The following is a 14,916-nucleotide window of genomic DNA, read 5'->3' as shown; positions in this document are numbered from 1 at the left end:
GCGCCGGTTTTGTTTTACACCTTTATGTACTGTCGGTTCCCCAGTGTACAGACAATCACTACACGACATTCGTGAATATAATCGCTGGATACGCCGACCTTCGTGTATATTCCGCACAGGCAATATTAAAGACACCTCAGTAGAGGACGCTTCTCATTTCCCAGCGTGCAGCGCGTCTCCACTTCCTTTCCCTCCATCTTGGATTCCGGTGCGGGTGAGGAGACCTGAGTGTCTGCTGCTGGTCGCGGGGTTCGGGCTGTGGCGTCCTCCTGTGTTCGGCATATGGGTCCAGACGTGTTGTGCGGACGCTGCTCCATGAGACGGGGGGTGGAGCGGGGCTGTGCGCGCCGGGATGGCAGCGATATCGGCCGGATTGTGCGCGCCGGGGACTTGTCAGTGTCTGCAGCGCTGTGTGCAGGACGTGGCCGGTCACTGCGGTGTGGGGTCGGGATTCCCTGCGTGTCCTGCCCGCAGAGCCGCCCCTGGTGTCCGCACTGACCGGCCATACGCCGCTGCTGTCATGTTATGTCCATATGGGCTCCAGTGCAGCTTCTAGAGCTCCAGAGGCTAAAGGGTTACTGCAGCTCTACACGGGAATGCCCTCTCCAGAGCATAACGTGCTGATCGGTGGGAGTCTGTCAGCTGGGACCCCCAGTAATGGGTGTGCTGATTCTCTATGGGGCTGGTGGAGATGGCCCTGTACTGCGCCATGTCTTGCATCACCTGTGATCTGTGGGATTAGAGGCAGCAGCAGATCGTAGTGTTTGGCCCACTGATGTCCACATGTGGACGTGGCCGAATACTTGGGTCTCCTGTGGTCTAGATTAGTAGGGATGAGCAGACCCATGGAAGTTCTGGTACATGACCCAAACTTTAGTCCAAAGTTTGGTTCAAGTAGAAGAACTGAACCTGGACTTGAACCCCATTGAAAACAATGGGCACAAAACTTTGGATCTGGAAAATTTCCCACGGTCTCATAATGGACCTCCCGGAGAAGTCCATGTTTGGAGTATAGCACCAAGCACACTAACCTTCAAGTTCAGGGTTGCTCATCCCTATAGATTAGTAAAAACAAGTATTCACCATGAACTAGTGTATTAAGTTGGACAGACATCTGTTGAGATGGTTTAGTGAATCCTGCATTGAGCAGGGGGTCTGACACGAAGACCTTGGAGGTCCCCTCCAACTCTAACGTTCTATGAACTACTGTATTGTGCCGCTTCTGTTGTTCCTCCTGGAAACTTGTGACTAAATTGAAACCACTCCCTCAGCTACTAACACCCCAATCTCTGTTTATTCAGAAATTTCTAGGAGGAAGCACAGACATGTACTAAATTATTTAGTGGAGAATACCACTTCCTAAAGCTATACATTACATAACTGTTGGCCAAATGAATGGCATTTCTCCTGACTCCCGCACACATGGATGAGGAGGGTGGAGTGTCGGTCTCTATGGTGAGAGCAGAGTAAACCACTGTCAGAATTATCTCACAGCGGCTTATCTGCCTGCCGAACAAAAGGATCTGGCGATTCAATACCATTTGGAAATCTCATGCACATGTTTTGTTTTTTTCCCTCCCTGACTGAATTTGGAAACTGCAACAGATTTAAAATCTGCAGCAATGCAAGTTCTTTCAGCTTTTTTTCATCCATAGAAAGCCAAGAGTGTGAAAACACTTTAAAAAAAAAAAACGCAGCAAAAATTTTTTACTACCTTTTTGCAGTGTTTCTTGTTAATAAAATTATCTTTTATTAAACAGGTACTTTAGACAAATCACACATGTAATCCACAGCAAAATCCTTGTTTTGGAAAAAAAACTCTTGTGTGTGAACATGACCTAACGCTGCGAGGCTAATATACAATATGTATGAAACCTGTGAATGTGATACTTTCTATCTCTGTAATTCCAGACATCTTGTAACTTGCTGGTTATCAGTCATTTGAAGGTCAATATCGTTAATATCTTAGGCTAATTTTTGGGTCAAATTTAAAACTTTTGTAAAGTTTCTGGAACTCCTAATCTACATATAAGTGGACAGAATCCCTGTGCCTGTATGAGTAATAGAGTTGATTTTCTCACTTCTGATCTACTCCTTGTGTTTCCTTGCAGTTCTCCCTGCATCTGGATACTAACTCAAAATGCCTGGCAGGTAAGCTAGTAAAGTCTTCTGTGCCATCAGAATGGTCTGATCTCTGCAGATTCCTAATCTGTGTTATAATTTTCTCCTTTATCAGATTGTGGTGCAAAGCAATCTTTGCTGGCTACAAGAGAGGCCTCCGAAATCAGAGGGAGCACACGGCACTTCTGAAGATTGAAGGGGTCTACGCCAGAGATGAGACAGATTTCTACTTGGGCAAGAAATGCGCCTATGTGTACAAAGCAAAAAAGTAAGTGTTTCAGCTCCCCAAGTGTGAATTATGCCATCGCTGGCAGGGATCTTGCTCCTGTGTAACATAAAAGCGACACTCCAGGCTCTACCCTCCCAAGGTTTTTGTGCGGTATTTACCCGATACTCGTGTTCTCAGTAGATGTTTAGTCGTTTGCACTAACAACATTTTCTGCACTGGCGATCGCCTCTCGGTGAGCTCCACATACATGTTAGGCTGTGTGCCCACGATGCGTTTAAGCGTTTTCCGCTGCAGAAACTCTTAAACACTTGGTAGAAGGTCTGCCATGTTCCCCAATGATAATCCGTATGTGCTGTGCACATGCTGCAGAAATTTCCGCTGCGTATTATCATTGCGGAAAAATACGCAGCACTACCAATTATTTTGCGGAAGCGCTGCTTTTTCGCTGCCATTGACTTGTACATGCAGATTCCATGTGTTTCAACGTGCAGATGTTACTCGGGTTTGGAGAAGAGGAGACTCTCCTCTGGACCTGGGTACCATAGTACCTGTAAAAAAAAAAAAAAAAAAATATTATATTTACCTTCTGATGGCCCCCGGTGTCTTTGTCTTGGCTTGCCGGCAGATCGCGGTGGACTCAAGGACCTGCCATGACGTTATTTAGTCATGTGATGGGTCACGCGACTACTGACGTCGGCAGGTCCTTTAAGCTACAGCGAGCTGCCGGCAAATCAAGACGCATCGAATAAAGACACGGGGGGCCATCAGAAGGTAGGTATAATATTTATTTTTTTACCATTCTTTTACGGTCACACTATATAAATCCATGCTGTTTGCATGGATTTATATAGTGTGACCAAGTTGACAAGCACTTTCCAAGTGATGCTAAAATCGCTTGGAAAGCGCTTGACAACCCGCATGCGGAAATGCAAGTGAAGAACACTTCACATCCGCGTGTCCCTGGCAGGAAAACGCATGTACAATCCGCATGCTTTTTTTTTCTGCCAGGGAGATGCAGAAACGCTCAGGAAAAAATCCGGAGCATTTCCGCATCATGGGCACATAGCCTTAGACTAATGACCGCCAATATTGACAGGTTTGACCGTCAATCTGTGCGTGTGGTGGTCCCAGACAACTAAATGTGGGGGAAGATGTCAATCGGCATGGCTACTTTCATGTCTCTGAATTGTCTGGTGACTGCTATTTCCATAGAGAACATGGGAGCTCTTATCCGAACAAGGACACTTTTGTGTTGGCTTATTTTGCTCCAAAATAATAGTGCTTGCCATTAATAAATCTGGAATGTCTCTTAAGCACATCCCCTTTCCTTGGACTTCTGAAAACCAACCAGCGTGGTGTAAATTCTGCTAGACCTCTGGTGCATGTTTCTTAATTTTCCCTAACTTTTTAACAAGCATGAAGATTTGTTACCATGACTAACGATAGTTCTACGGTCGTAACCCCACCCCCGTTTTTTGGTTTGATGCAACATTTTTAATGTACCTGGAACCTTTTAGCTGTGCTAATACATTTTGAAGTTTTATATCCAAACAGCTGGATACTTTAGTTTACTTTTGCATGAAGCTTTGTTACCCTCGTGGTGTAACAGGCAGCAAATGTAATGTTCTATTGTTGCCACTACTTTCTTATTCCAGGTGAAGTTCCAATTGCAGGGAACACAATTCATCAGTGACAATAAAGTCTATTTACTGTGATTTCAATTTTTTTTAGAGGAATTGTTGTTTGGAAACAAAATTACTGTTAGAGACTCTGCCATTGTTTTTCATTTCTACAATGCCCTTTAATTCATGTATCTTGTGATTTTTCTTTTAGCAAAACAGTGACACCAGGCGGCAAACCAAATAAAACTCGTGTGATCTGGGGTAAGGTGACCAGAGCTCATGGCAACAGTGGCATGGTTCGTGCCAAGTTCCGCTCAAACCTGCCTGCCAAGGCCATGGGACACAGAATCCGCGTGGTGAGTACAAGCCATGAATTTAAAAGGTTGAGGCTTTTTCTTTTGCCTCTTAATAGGTTTTTTAGTTTATAGTGCCATGCTGATGTTGCTTCATGTCACGTATAAACCTTTTTGTTTCTTTACTTTAAAATGCACAAAATGGCAAATTTACATGGTAAGACTTAAAGCGCATCTGTCAGCAGGATTGTGCTTAGTAAACTACATACACTGACGATGGACGCCTTTACACTGAGTAAAATGATACCTTTCATAATGAAATCCGTCCAGTGATTCTTCTGTAATCTTTAGTTTCAGTTCTGCCATAATGATATGCATGTGCTCTGCTTCTGTATTCATGTGTTCCTATCTCTGGCCTCTTACAGGTCATTGTGCTTTCAGTGACCTGCCTACTATTTTACATACTGGCTGTGTAATTTCTCTGCCCATGTGAAATTTACATATTCCAGAATGGCCGCATGCGCAGTAGCATCTTGGCAATCGAGAAATGCTACTGCGCGGGTGGCGGGGGCCATTTGCAGCAGTAAAATTTATTTTTCCTCTAAGCAAAATGGCACGGGCGCCATTTTGCTACAGGAGAATGAAACTTGCCTGAAGCAATAGGGCGCCCACGCTTGCCCTGTAGTATTTATCGATTGCCGAGATGCTACCGCGCATGCCTGGTGCCATATTGCTGCACCCACTTTCTTTTTCCAAAAGCAAAATGGCGCCCGCGTGTGCGCAGTAGCATCTCTCGGCAACCGAAAGATGCTACTGCGCGGGCGTTGGGCGGCCATTTTGGGATATGTAAATTTCACATCGGCAAAGAAATTAAACCTGCATTGTTTAAAATAGTAGGCAGGTCACTGAAAGCACAATGATAGGAAAACATGAATACAGAAGCAGAGCACATGCATATCATTATGGCAGAACTGAAACTAAAGATTATTAAACAACCACTGGACAGATTTCATAATCAAAGGTATTATTTTACCCAGTGTAATGTCGCCCACCTGACAGTGTATGTGGTTTACGAAGTACAATCCTGCTGACAGGTGCTCTTTAAATGGAATCTTGTCACCACATTTGCTCTGGGTAAATTGGGCATACAGGTTATCGACTGCTGAGGACAGTGATCCCTGTATGTCTCATGTCAGATGTCCTGTTGTGCATAAAACGTCTAAACACTTCATAGAAAAGGCCTCTTCCAGGCTGTGGGGAGGACACTGCCTGGAAGATAACTCTGCCTCCAGAGCTTATTGTACATGAAGGAGGAGTTACCAGTGTGATGTGTAATGGCCGCTCTCAGCTCACCTGATCTCACTGCAGAGCTGTGTGTGATTATACCTGACACATCTGCAAGTTCCTCTCAGCTTCCATCTCACAGGTAGACAGGGCTGCAATATTGTTACAATACAGCAGAGCTCAGAGAGCTTCAAAAATGTGTTTGCAAGAAGAGAGTTCTCTTGTGCTGTGTTAGGCACTTAACACAGTTAGTTACACACTGATAGCTCTACCTCCAGAGATTATTTTACATGAAGGAGGAGTTATGTTCCAGGCAGCGTCCTCCCCATACCCTGGAAGAGGTCATTTATATAAAAGATGATTTATCAACAACAAGACTTCTGATATGAGACACACAGGGATTACGCTCCTCATCAGTCTATAACCTGTATGCCCATAGTAATAGTTTACATAGCTCAAATTTGGTGACCGATTCCCTTTAAATATTTGTGGGTTTATAACCTTTTAGGATTTCCCTTTTTTTACTCCTGTAATATGTCAAAATTTGTGTTTGGATTTAAAACAATTAGTGTGGTGGCTGTGCCATTTTATCCATATTAATGCAATATAAGCTGTGTCCACCTGGTCAAAGAGTGGCAAATCCCTCTTGTTAAAGGCCATAAAAATTAGCATATTGGCAAACTAACTCGAAAGGAGTAAGTCTCTGGAATCCTTTGGCAGACTTAAAATAAACCACTCCCAAAACAATACTGGAGAGCAGTGGGAATAAAAAAAAGAGGAAAACTGAACAATTTTGATTTGGTCACATGTCCTCTTTAAAGGGTTTGTCCAGAACTATTTTTTTCCTATGGGCCATAAAATGAATAGGCTGGAAGTATCTAACAGGGGCCACTACCCGCCTCTTCTACCCGACTCGGAACTGTAACCGACCACTTCTGCTGATAATTCAGCTGCTCCACATCAACAGAGCAGCTCTACTGCCTCCAGTCCGCTCTGTTGACTGTATGGTACTGCGGACTTCCTGTTGATTGACTGTTGGCTCCCTGCAGTTAGCCACTGCTCAGATTGTGTGACGTCAGCGGAAGCCGCTGAATCGTAAGCATGAGCGATCTGTGCCAGCAGAGATCAGCACCGGGCACAACAGGCATATAGTTAGCAACTTGGCCTGTTAGTACTTCAGCCCGTAGTGTTAAATAACAAAAGTCCTGGATAATCCCTTTTAATTAGTTGCTTTGACCATTTTTATTTTTTACAGTGGTGGGTTTATCATCCATTAATGCAAGGTTTACCAATCAGAATTCAATGTGACTTGTCCAACTAGTGCAGAGCAGCTTGTTCCCCAGTGAATTTTAAAGTATGTTTTTCTCTGAATCCGCAATGCACAGACTGGCTGCGGCGCTCCCATCCAAATCGTGACAGCTTCATATATTTCTATGCAACTGTGACATTCAGGTCGAGAGAGCCGCGGCCAATCCGAGAATTGCAGTCCAATCTCTATGATTTATACAGCGGTCTGACTGCATCCTAAAAGGGTTGTCCTTGTTTTTACTATAGTGGTGCTACATAAGTAACTTTTTGTGGAAAGCAATGGGTGAATGTATTGCATTTATCTTGACTCTTGCAGAATAAGGACACTAATTGTACACACTTGCAAATACTTGTGGGTCCTCAATAAGGGAATTCCCTTTATTAACCCTGAATTGTATAAGAGTATTATATTTTGTCTGTAAATTACACCCTTATCCCCCTTAGCGATGAGCTCACTGACTGATTCATTGTTATCTCATTAACTGGATACTGCGATACGGAAGTTGTAGAAGCGAAACGGTTAATCTTTACAACATGGTTTCATTGAATATGTTTATTTGTAGCCAAAAATACATGGTTTAATTAAAAAAAAAAATCTCTGGTTCCCATTCTTGCTGATAATCTACACCTCATCTTAAAGCATCACTTCCGTTTATTTATTTATTTTTTATTGCACTGCTGGAGTGGTGCTTTAAATGCACTTCCCCTGTCTCATACTTACCTGCCGCTGCCTTCATCATTTGCCAGTCTTGCTCCCATCAGTGTCCGGCGAAAAGTGACCTGCCAGCAGCTCTAGTGTTTCATGGATCTCATTGGAGGTCACTTTTCAATACAATGAGAGCCTCGTTCTGGTTCTCATAGACTTGCATGGAGAGCTTGTGACGTAGCTTCTCACTTCCGGCCAGTCCGAAGCTGTGCTCACAAGTTGGCGCCGCATGATCAGAGCGGTTCCAAAATACAGTGCGGATACCGGAGGGTGAGTTTATGGCTGGGGGCAGAGTACTTACATTAATTAATTAATTCCAGTGCTGAAAAAAAACTGCTGGAGTGGTGCTTTGCATTTTACTAAATTTCTACTTTATCCTAAATTGACACATTTCATGAGCCTGAAAAGTAAAAAATAAATCTTCTTCCAATTTTGTTAGCTTTATTGATGACTATCTAAATCAAAGTTTAAAAAATATTCTTTGAAGTTCTAATCTAATGTTTGTGTTCTCTCTTTGCAGATGTTGTACCCTTCAAGGATCTAAACATTCTGTATAAATAAATGATCGTTCTGGACCTTTTTTATGTTGGGCGTTTTTGTCAATATCTCAGCTGATGAATGGTTCTGACTGTAATAAGTGATGCGAATACGTGCGATGAAGAGTGGGATTTGTATTCCTACCCGTGTCTATAGAAGTGTTTAAACCCTATGTAACAATCCTCAAATATGGTGGTTTTCATTTCATCCTTGGAAAATTAACTATTGTAGCTCTCAACTATATATTGTGGTTATAGGCCATCAAGTTAATAGTACGTGAACATCAGTATAATATATAAATTAACTTTTTTTTCTTTTTACTGCCAGTTCAAGATTTACATTTTTTTTATCAGCACTAGCTTTTTGTTATTATTTTAGAATTCATTATATCCCAATATTTTTATTTTTTTTATATACCAGTCACAAAGCAAAAATGCCCCCAGTACTTTGCTTTTATGCTGTTTTGTATCAAATGCATTTAAAAAATGTTGTTCATACGACTGCAGTACGTGTTTTGCTGCAATCCTGGTAGAACTGCAGCGGTTTTCAGTAAGACGATTGAATATTATGGAAAAGCACTGTAATGCTGCTGTTAGTATTTAAAAAAACAAAAAAACAGCACCAGTAATTCCACAGCGTTTCATAGATAATATCGGCACTGTCCCCATTGGGGCTCACAATCTAGATTCCCTATCAGTATGTCTTTGGAGTGTGGGAGGAAACCGGACTAAACACACAGACACGGGGAGAACAAAAAAAACTCCTTGCAGATTATGGCTGTAATGCAGCCCTCGATTGACCCATATAAATGCACAACATCTGCTAAAATTTAATGTCTGAATAGACCAAAAATCTAATTGCCAGTAATATTAATTTAATAGACAAATGGTTTAGCATGGTCTGTGACCTGCGGAAAGGGCAGGAGATGCTCTTTCTGGATTCTTTGGTATGTGCCTAAAGCTTTGTTAGAAGTAATCACATTCTTTGTAACTTTGCCTGTGATAAGTCCTGAAATGTAATGACAATGAAACCTAAATTGTCAACCTATAGTGAGGTTTGCAAGATTTTAGGATTATTTTAAATGATAGAAACATGTAGTCTTTTAGCGTTTTACTAGCGATTTTGCTGTAGGAAGCTCTAGGTGTTTGTTCTCATTGTTGAATGGAATTTTAAAAAAAAATCAGGAAAACACCAGTAAAATAGATGCCCCAAAAATTATGTAAAAATATTAGTGATCTAAAATGTTGAAAAACGACCCAGAAAAATGGTGACTTCTCTGGAAAAAAAAAAAGCTGGCATTACCGGTCTTCCAAGAAGTCACTCATCAGTAGGCTGTTTGTGTCCATACATTTATCACCCATGCAGCAGATAAGTTATGTTTATGGGACAACCTCTTTTTTTACGGGTATGAACACACTTGACATGGTGAGAACCTTTTTTTTTTTTTTTTTAAATGCAAGTGTGGTCAGTGTGTTTTTTTTTTTTTTTTTTTTAAAAAAATCACAAAAAGAAGTCTTGGGCTGCAGTCTTCATTCATTTTCTATCCCCCTGATGTGTGTTGTGTTTGTGACTTTGTAACATGTTCCTGGTTATAGTTTTCTGCACTTCTCAGTAATACATTCTGGATGTTAAGTGTGCCTCAAATGGTTCTGCCGCTTTAGATCTTTTCTGATGATAGAAGATATTTCTCTCCACTGATTTTGGAGTCTGTGTGTGATATTGTTCAAATTTCGATTAAGTTCCTACAATGATTTTTTTTTTTTTTTTTACTCTCCTATATTTGCTGCACAAAAATGCAGCATCTTGTATTTCCACCACAGTGGATGGTATTTATAGTATGTTTCTTTTTTTTGTTCTTTTTAACCATGTGTAACCTGATCGGCGGTGAGTTCTTGAAATTTGCAAAAATTGCTAATTCTCTTGCAGCTATGCAGAGCTTGGTGTGGCTTTTTCCCATAGAATTGCATTAGTTCAGAGAAAATGCTGGTTAAAGATGAGCCTTTTTTTTTTTTTTTTTTTTTTTTTTATATAATTATTATGCTTACGCTATGGAACTCACTATAAATGCATGTGACCCACACAGGTGCCATTTTGTCAAGTATCAGGGAGGATCATAAGCAAAGCAGCTTTATTTAAAACATGACATACACAAAATGCAGTGTCAAAAAGGCAATAAAAAAAACGTAAAAAAATGCAATGAAAATAATGCAGGTACCCTAATTTACCTAATGAGTAAAGAAAATCTGCAACATCAAATATGCATCATGGGAACATAGCCTTACACTCTTTATACAACGGTAATTGTCACTGGGTGATTCTTTTTGATCTGCCCCTACAACCTTTTCTTCCTGCTGCTATCTAAGGGCTCTTTCACACGTCCGTGTTTCCAGTATGTGTGGTGACCGTTTCCACGTGTACTGGAGACACTGACACACGCAGACCCATTCAAATCTATGGGTCTGTGCACGTCAGTGTTTCCACAGACTGTGTGTCTGTGTGCTCCAAACAGTGACATGTCAGTTTTTTTTTACAGATGCACGGTCTGCAAAACGTCCCACACGGATTACATCCGTGTGTCATCAGTGCGACACTTAACGGCGCCTGGGAATCTGCACTACAGTTAGCGCTGTTCCCAAGCGCTGGGTGCTGAACACTGCCCTCATCATGGTTCCCCGCTGGAGCTACGATCAGCACCAGCAGGGACAATGGTGAGGGTAGTAGTAGTCTACTCCCTCCAGTGTCCTTGTGTAAGAATAAAAGCCTTATACTCACCTGTCCGGAGATGTCCCCCGCTCTAAGCCTCTGACCGCTGACGCTGTGGAGGATGAAATGCTCCGGAGCTGCACTCAGTGAGTGACAGGACACCGCTCCTGAGCCCGCTAGCTGGAGCAGCTCATTCTCCCCATCTCCTCGGCGTCAGCAGTCAGATGGGTACGTGTGATCCTGATGCGGCACACTGCTGACACACGGGCATCTCCTGTACCAGTGAGAGGAAAATTGAAGTGAAAGTCCAGCTCACCGATCCTGCTATCTACTATTTGTCCTGGCGCATGGTCACATGAGCCTGATGGTAATGAACAAAAAAGAGGCTATCCAGCACTCCGTGAATGGCCTTGACAAACAACTTTTGTTTCAGGAACATACACATGAACAAAAAAAAGGCAGTGTCTGTTCAGCAAAAGTTTTTCAAGTCCATTCACACAGTGAGATAAGGTAGAGAAGACAGACGTATGCTTTAGAATCTCTTGGGGTGCTTTCACATTGCGTTCTGGCACCCATTCATAGGTCCCGTCGGGGCTTACTTTTGAACCCCACAGTAAGGTTGGGGCCCCACTAGCATATGGCATCCGATGCAATATGCTAATGACATCTGGATCCCGCTCTGCTGCAAGCAGGAGCCAAATGTCAGTGCTCCGATTCTCTCGCACAGAGAGGATCGCAGCACAGCTGCAGAGGAGGCAGACTAATTTCTCCTCTGCTCTGTTGCTGGCATCGTCAGGTATCGCACTGCACTCGTGTGCTATCCGATGATTCACACGCACCCATAGACTTATATGGGTGCGTGCGATATGAAAGCAGCATGCTGCGATTTTTTTTTTTCCAGATTGATCGGCGCTGGAAAAAAAGAGCACACCATCATAGGATTAAAGTGGTCCGAATGCAATCCGATATTTTTTATTATCGGATTGCATTCGTCCGATTTAATCGCAAGTGAAAGCAAGCCCTAAAACGGGATTCTGACGTGCGCCGACGTGGCCGTAGACTATAATGGTGCTGATAGAGCTACAGGTGCACATGCTTGAATCCCATTTTGTAGGAGGTGTGGACATAAGCCCCAATGGGGTCACCTAGTGTTATGACAAAACGCAATGTGAAAGCACCCTTAGCAGCAGGACAGCTATGTAAATGAGTAAAACTCAGCAGCAAAAAAAATAAGACCCTAATGAAGCCTATTAAGAAAAATTCTTAATTAATATTTGGGAAAAAAATTGCAAAGCTCTACACTAGGGATGTCAAATTCAAATACACAGAGGGTCAAAATTAAAAATTTGGACAAAGTCACAGCCCAACCTTGATATTTATTAAAAACATGACTACAATTGAAGTTTTTCCTTACCCAGAATAATGGGCCCCACGTAGTCCTCCATGCAGAATAATGGGCCCCACATTATTACTTATTATATTATCTTCCCTCTCCAGATGCACAAGCCCCACTCCACAAACTTGCACACCCTCGCAGAAATCTAAAACACCTTTAAGTACACACACTCTTCTCTCTGAATCCCTTCTCCCTCTCACTGGCATAAGTTCATTACACAATGCAGATTCTGCTGCCACTTTATATAAACCCACAACAGCTGCAGCTCTCAATTCGGTCGCCCCCCTCAGACATACCACAGCTCGCCCACTCAACAATCCTGGCACACCAACCTGACTAAAGCACTGCGAAGGGCCTCCAGGGTTGCTGAGCGGAAATGGAAAAAGTCCCACTCCAATGAGCATTTCATCGTATTCAAACAGCCTCTCACTTCTTTCAAGTCCACACTTACTGCTGCGAAACAAACCTACTTCTTATCCCTCATATCCTCCCTGTCTCACAACCCTAAACTGCTATTCAACACTTTCAATTCTCGCGTCCTCGCTCTCATCTCAATGGAAGACTTTGCCTCATTCTTCAAGCAGAAGATTGACACCATCAGAAAAAGCTTTTGACTGACCCCACAGCCCCTCCTCATAACTAGTCAACAGTCCTCCAAAACCAGCTTTTCTACCATTACGGACGTTCAACAATCTTTACTTTCCAGATCACACCTCACCACCTGTGAACTTGACCCAATCTGTCCTACCTCATCCATAACCTCACCACAGTCTTAAACCCAACCCTAACCCAGCTTTTCAACCTGTCACTAACAACTGTTGTCTTCCCCTCATGCTTCAAAAATGCTTTGATCACATCCATCCTCAAAAAGCCATCCCTTGACCCATCCTCTCTCTTACTATCGCCCTATATCATTTCTCCCTTACGCCTCAAAACTACTGGAACAACGCGTCCATTTTGAACTGTCCTCCCACCTCTCCTCCTGCTCCCTCTTTGACCGCTTACAATCTGGCTTCTGACCGCACCACTCCACTGAAACTGCCCTGACTAAAGTCACCAACGACCTACTAACCGCCAAATCCAAGCAACACTACTCTGTCCTCCTCCTGGACCTGTCATCTGCCTTTGACACAGTGGACCATTCCCTCTTACTACAGACTCTCATCTCTTGGCATTAAAGACTGGGCCCTATCTTGGATCTCCTCATCTTTAACAGGACATTCAGTGTCTCCCACTCACACACCACTACCTCATCTTGCCCCCTATCTGTCGGTGTCCCCCAAGGTTCAGTCCTAGGACCCCTGCTCTTCTCCATCTACACCTTCGGCCTGGGACAGCTCATAGAGTGCCATTGCTTTCAGTACCACCTCTATGCTGATGACACACAGATCTACCTCTCTGGACCCGATATCTCCTCCCTACTAACCAGAATCCTACAATGTCTGCTATTCCATCCTTCTCTGACAGATTTCTAAAACTTAACATGGATAAAACTGAATTCATCCTCTTTCCACTGTCTCACTCAACCCTCCCCAACTGACCTATCCATCAAAGTGAATGGCTGCCCACTCTCCCCAGTCCCGCAAGCTCGCCTCGGGGTAACCCTGGACTCTAAACTTTCCTTCAAATCACATATTTCCACTTCCTACCGACTCCAACTCAAAAATATCTCCCGGATCCGCACATTCATCAGCAAAAACTCTGCAGAAACACTAGTGCATGCCCTCATCATCTCCCACCTCGACTACTGCAACCTCCTGCTCTGTGGCCTCCCTTCTACCACTCTCGCACCCCTCTAATCTATCCTAAACTCTGCTGCCTGACTAATCCACCTGTCGCCCTGCTATTCCCTGGCCTCTCCTCTCTGTCAATCCCTTCACTGGCTCCCATTACTAGAGACTCCAGTTCAAAACCCTAACCATGGCATACAAAGCCATCCACAACCTGTCTCCTCCATATATCAGTGACCTAGTCTCCTGATACTTACCTACACACAACCTCCGATCCTCACAAGATCTTCTCTACTCCCTTATCTCCTCTTCCCACAATTGTATACGAGATTTCTCCCGTGCATCCCCTTAGTCTGGAAGTCTACACCAATACATCAGACTTTTGCCTACCGTAGAAAATTTCAAAGGAAACCTAAAGACCCACCTCTTCCGACAAGCCTACAATCTGCAGTAACCCTCGCTCCACCATACCGCTGCACGACCAGCTCTATCCTCATCTACTGTATCCTCACCCATCCCCTGTAGACTGTGAGCCCTCGCGGGCAGGGACCTCGTTCCTCCTGTACCAGTCGCCGACTTGTATTGTAATTATTTGTGCTATGTATATCCCTTTCATATGTAAAGCACCATGGAATAAATGGCGCTATAATAAATAATTATAGAGAAGGGGGCACTGAGCAGATCGATCTATAGTTTTATGAGAAAAGATAAAGGAGAACCTGTGATTTATTCATTTAATCCTCTTTCTGGGATTTTGTGTCCAGTGGGCGGTCGTATCAGTGACTGACAGCTAGCCCTGTGTGCATTCCTATACAAAGACAGCGATCAGTCACCAATAGGACTGTAATCCCAGAAAGAGGACAGGATTAAATGGTGAAATCACAGATTATTCTGAATATTTTCTCGCAAACAATATATCAATCTGCTCAGCGCCCCCTACTCTATAACATGGTGAATGCAGATTTTTCTTTAAACCTGGCTGGCTGA

General features: G+C 43.2%; 1 protein-coding gene across 1 annotated transcript; it reads left to right on the top strand.

Annotated features, from left to right (window-relative positions):
* The first annotated feature begins 98 nt into the window (after nt 1–98).
* On the top strand, nt 99–8,138 carry RPL35A (ribosomal protein L35a). Its single transcript, XM_073675292.1, has 5 exons — nt 99–214; nt 2,112–2,151; nt 2,237–2,389; nt 4,184–4,328; nt 8,084–8,138. Exons 2-5 carry the CDS (start codon nt 2,141–2,143, stop codon nt 8,105–8,107), a joined length of 333 nt encoding a protein of 110 aa, XP_073531393.1. The 5' UTR covers nt 99–214; nt 2,112–2,140; the 3' UTR covers nt 8,108–8,138.
* Nucleotides 8,139–14,916: the final 6,778 nt, after the last annotated feature.

This window comes from Phyllobates terribilis, unplaced genomic scaffold (assembly GCF_046119375.1).
Source record: "Phyllobates terribilis strain yellow unplaced genomic scaffold, ASM4611937v1 Scaffold_3__8_contigs__length_932513732, whole genome shotgun sequence".
Lineage (NCBI taxonomy): Eukaryota > Metazoa > Chordata > Amphibia > Anura > Dendrobatidae > Phyllobates > Phyllobates terribilis.
Note: the sequence above shows the minus strand (reverse complement) of the source record. Positions and strands in the feature narration are given on the sequence as shown.

What these genes read in the sequence shown, in the direction of transcription:
- RPL35A (XM_073675292.1), top strand. An exon ending in TATGTGTACAAAGCAAAAAA is followed by an intron (nt 2,390 to 4,183) that starts GTAAGTGTTTCA and finishes TTTTTCTTTTAG; the next exon opens with CAAAACAGTGACACCAGGCG. An exon ending in TGGGACACAGAATCCGCGTG is followed by an intron (nt 4,329 to 8,083) that starts GTGAGTACAAGC and finishes CTCTCTTTGCAG; the next exon opens with ATGTTGTACCCTTCAAGGAT.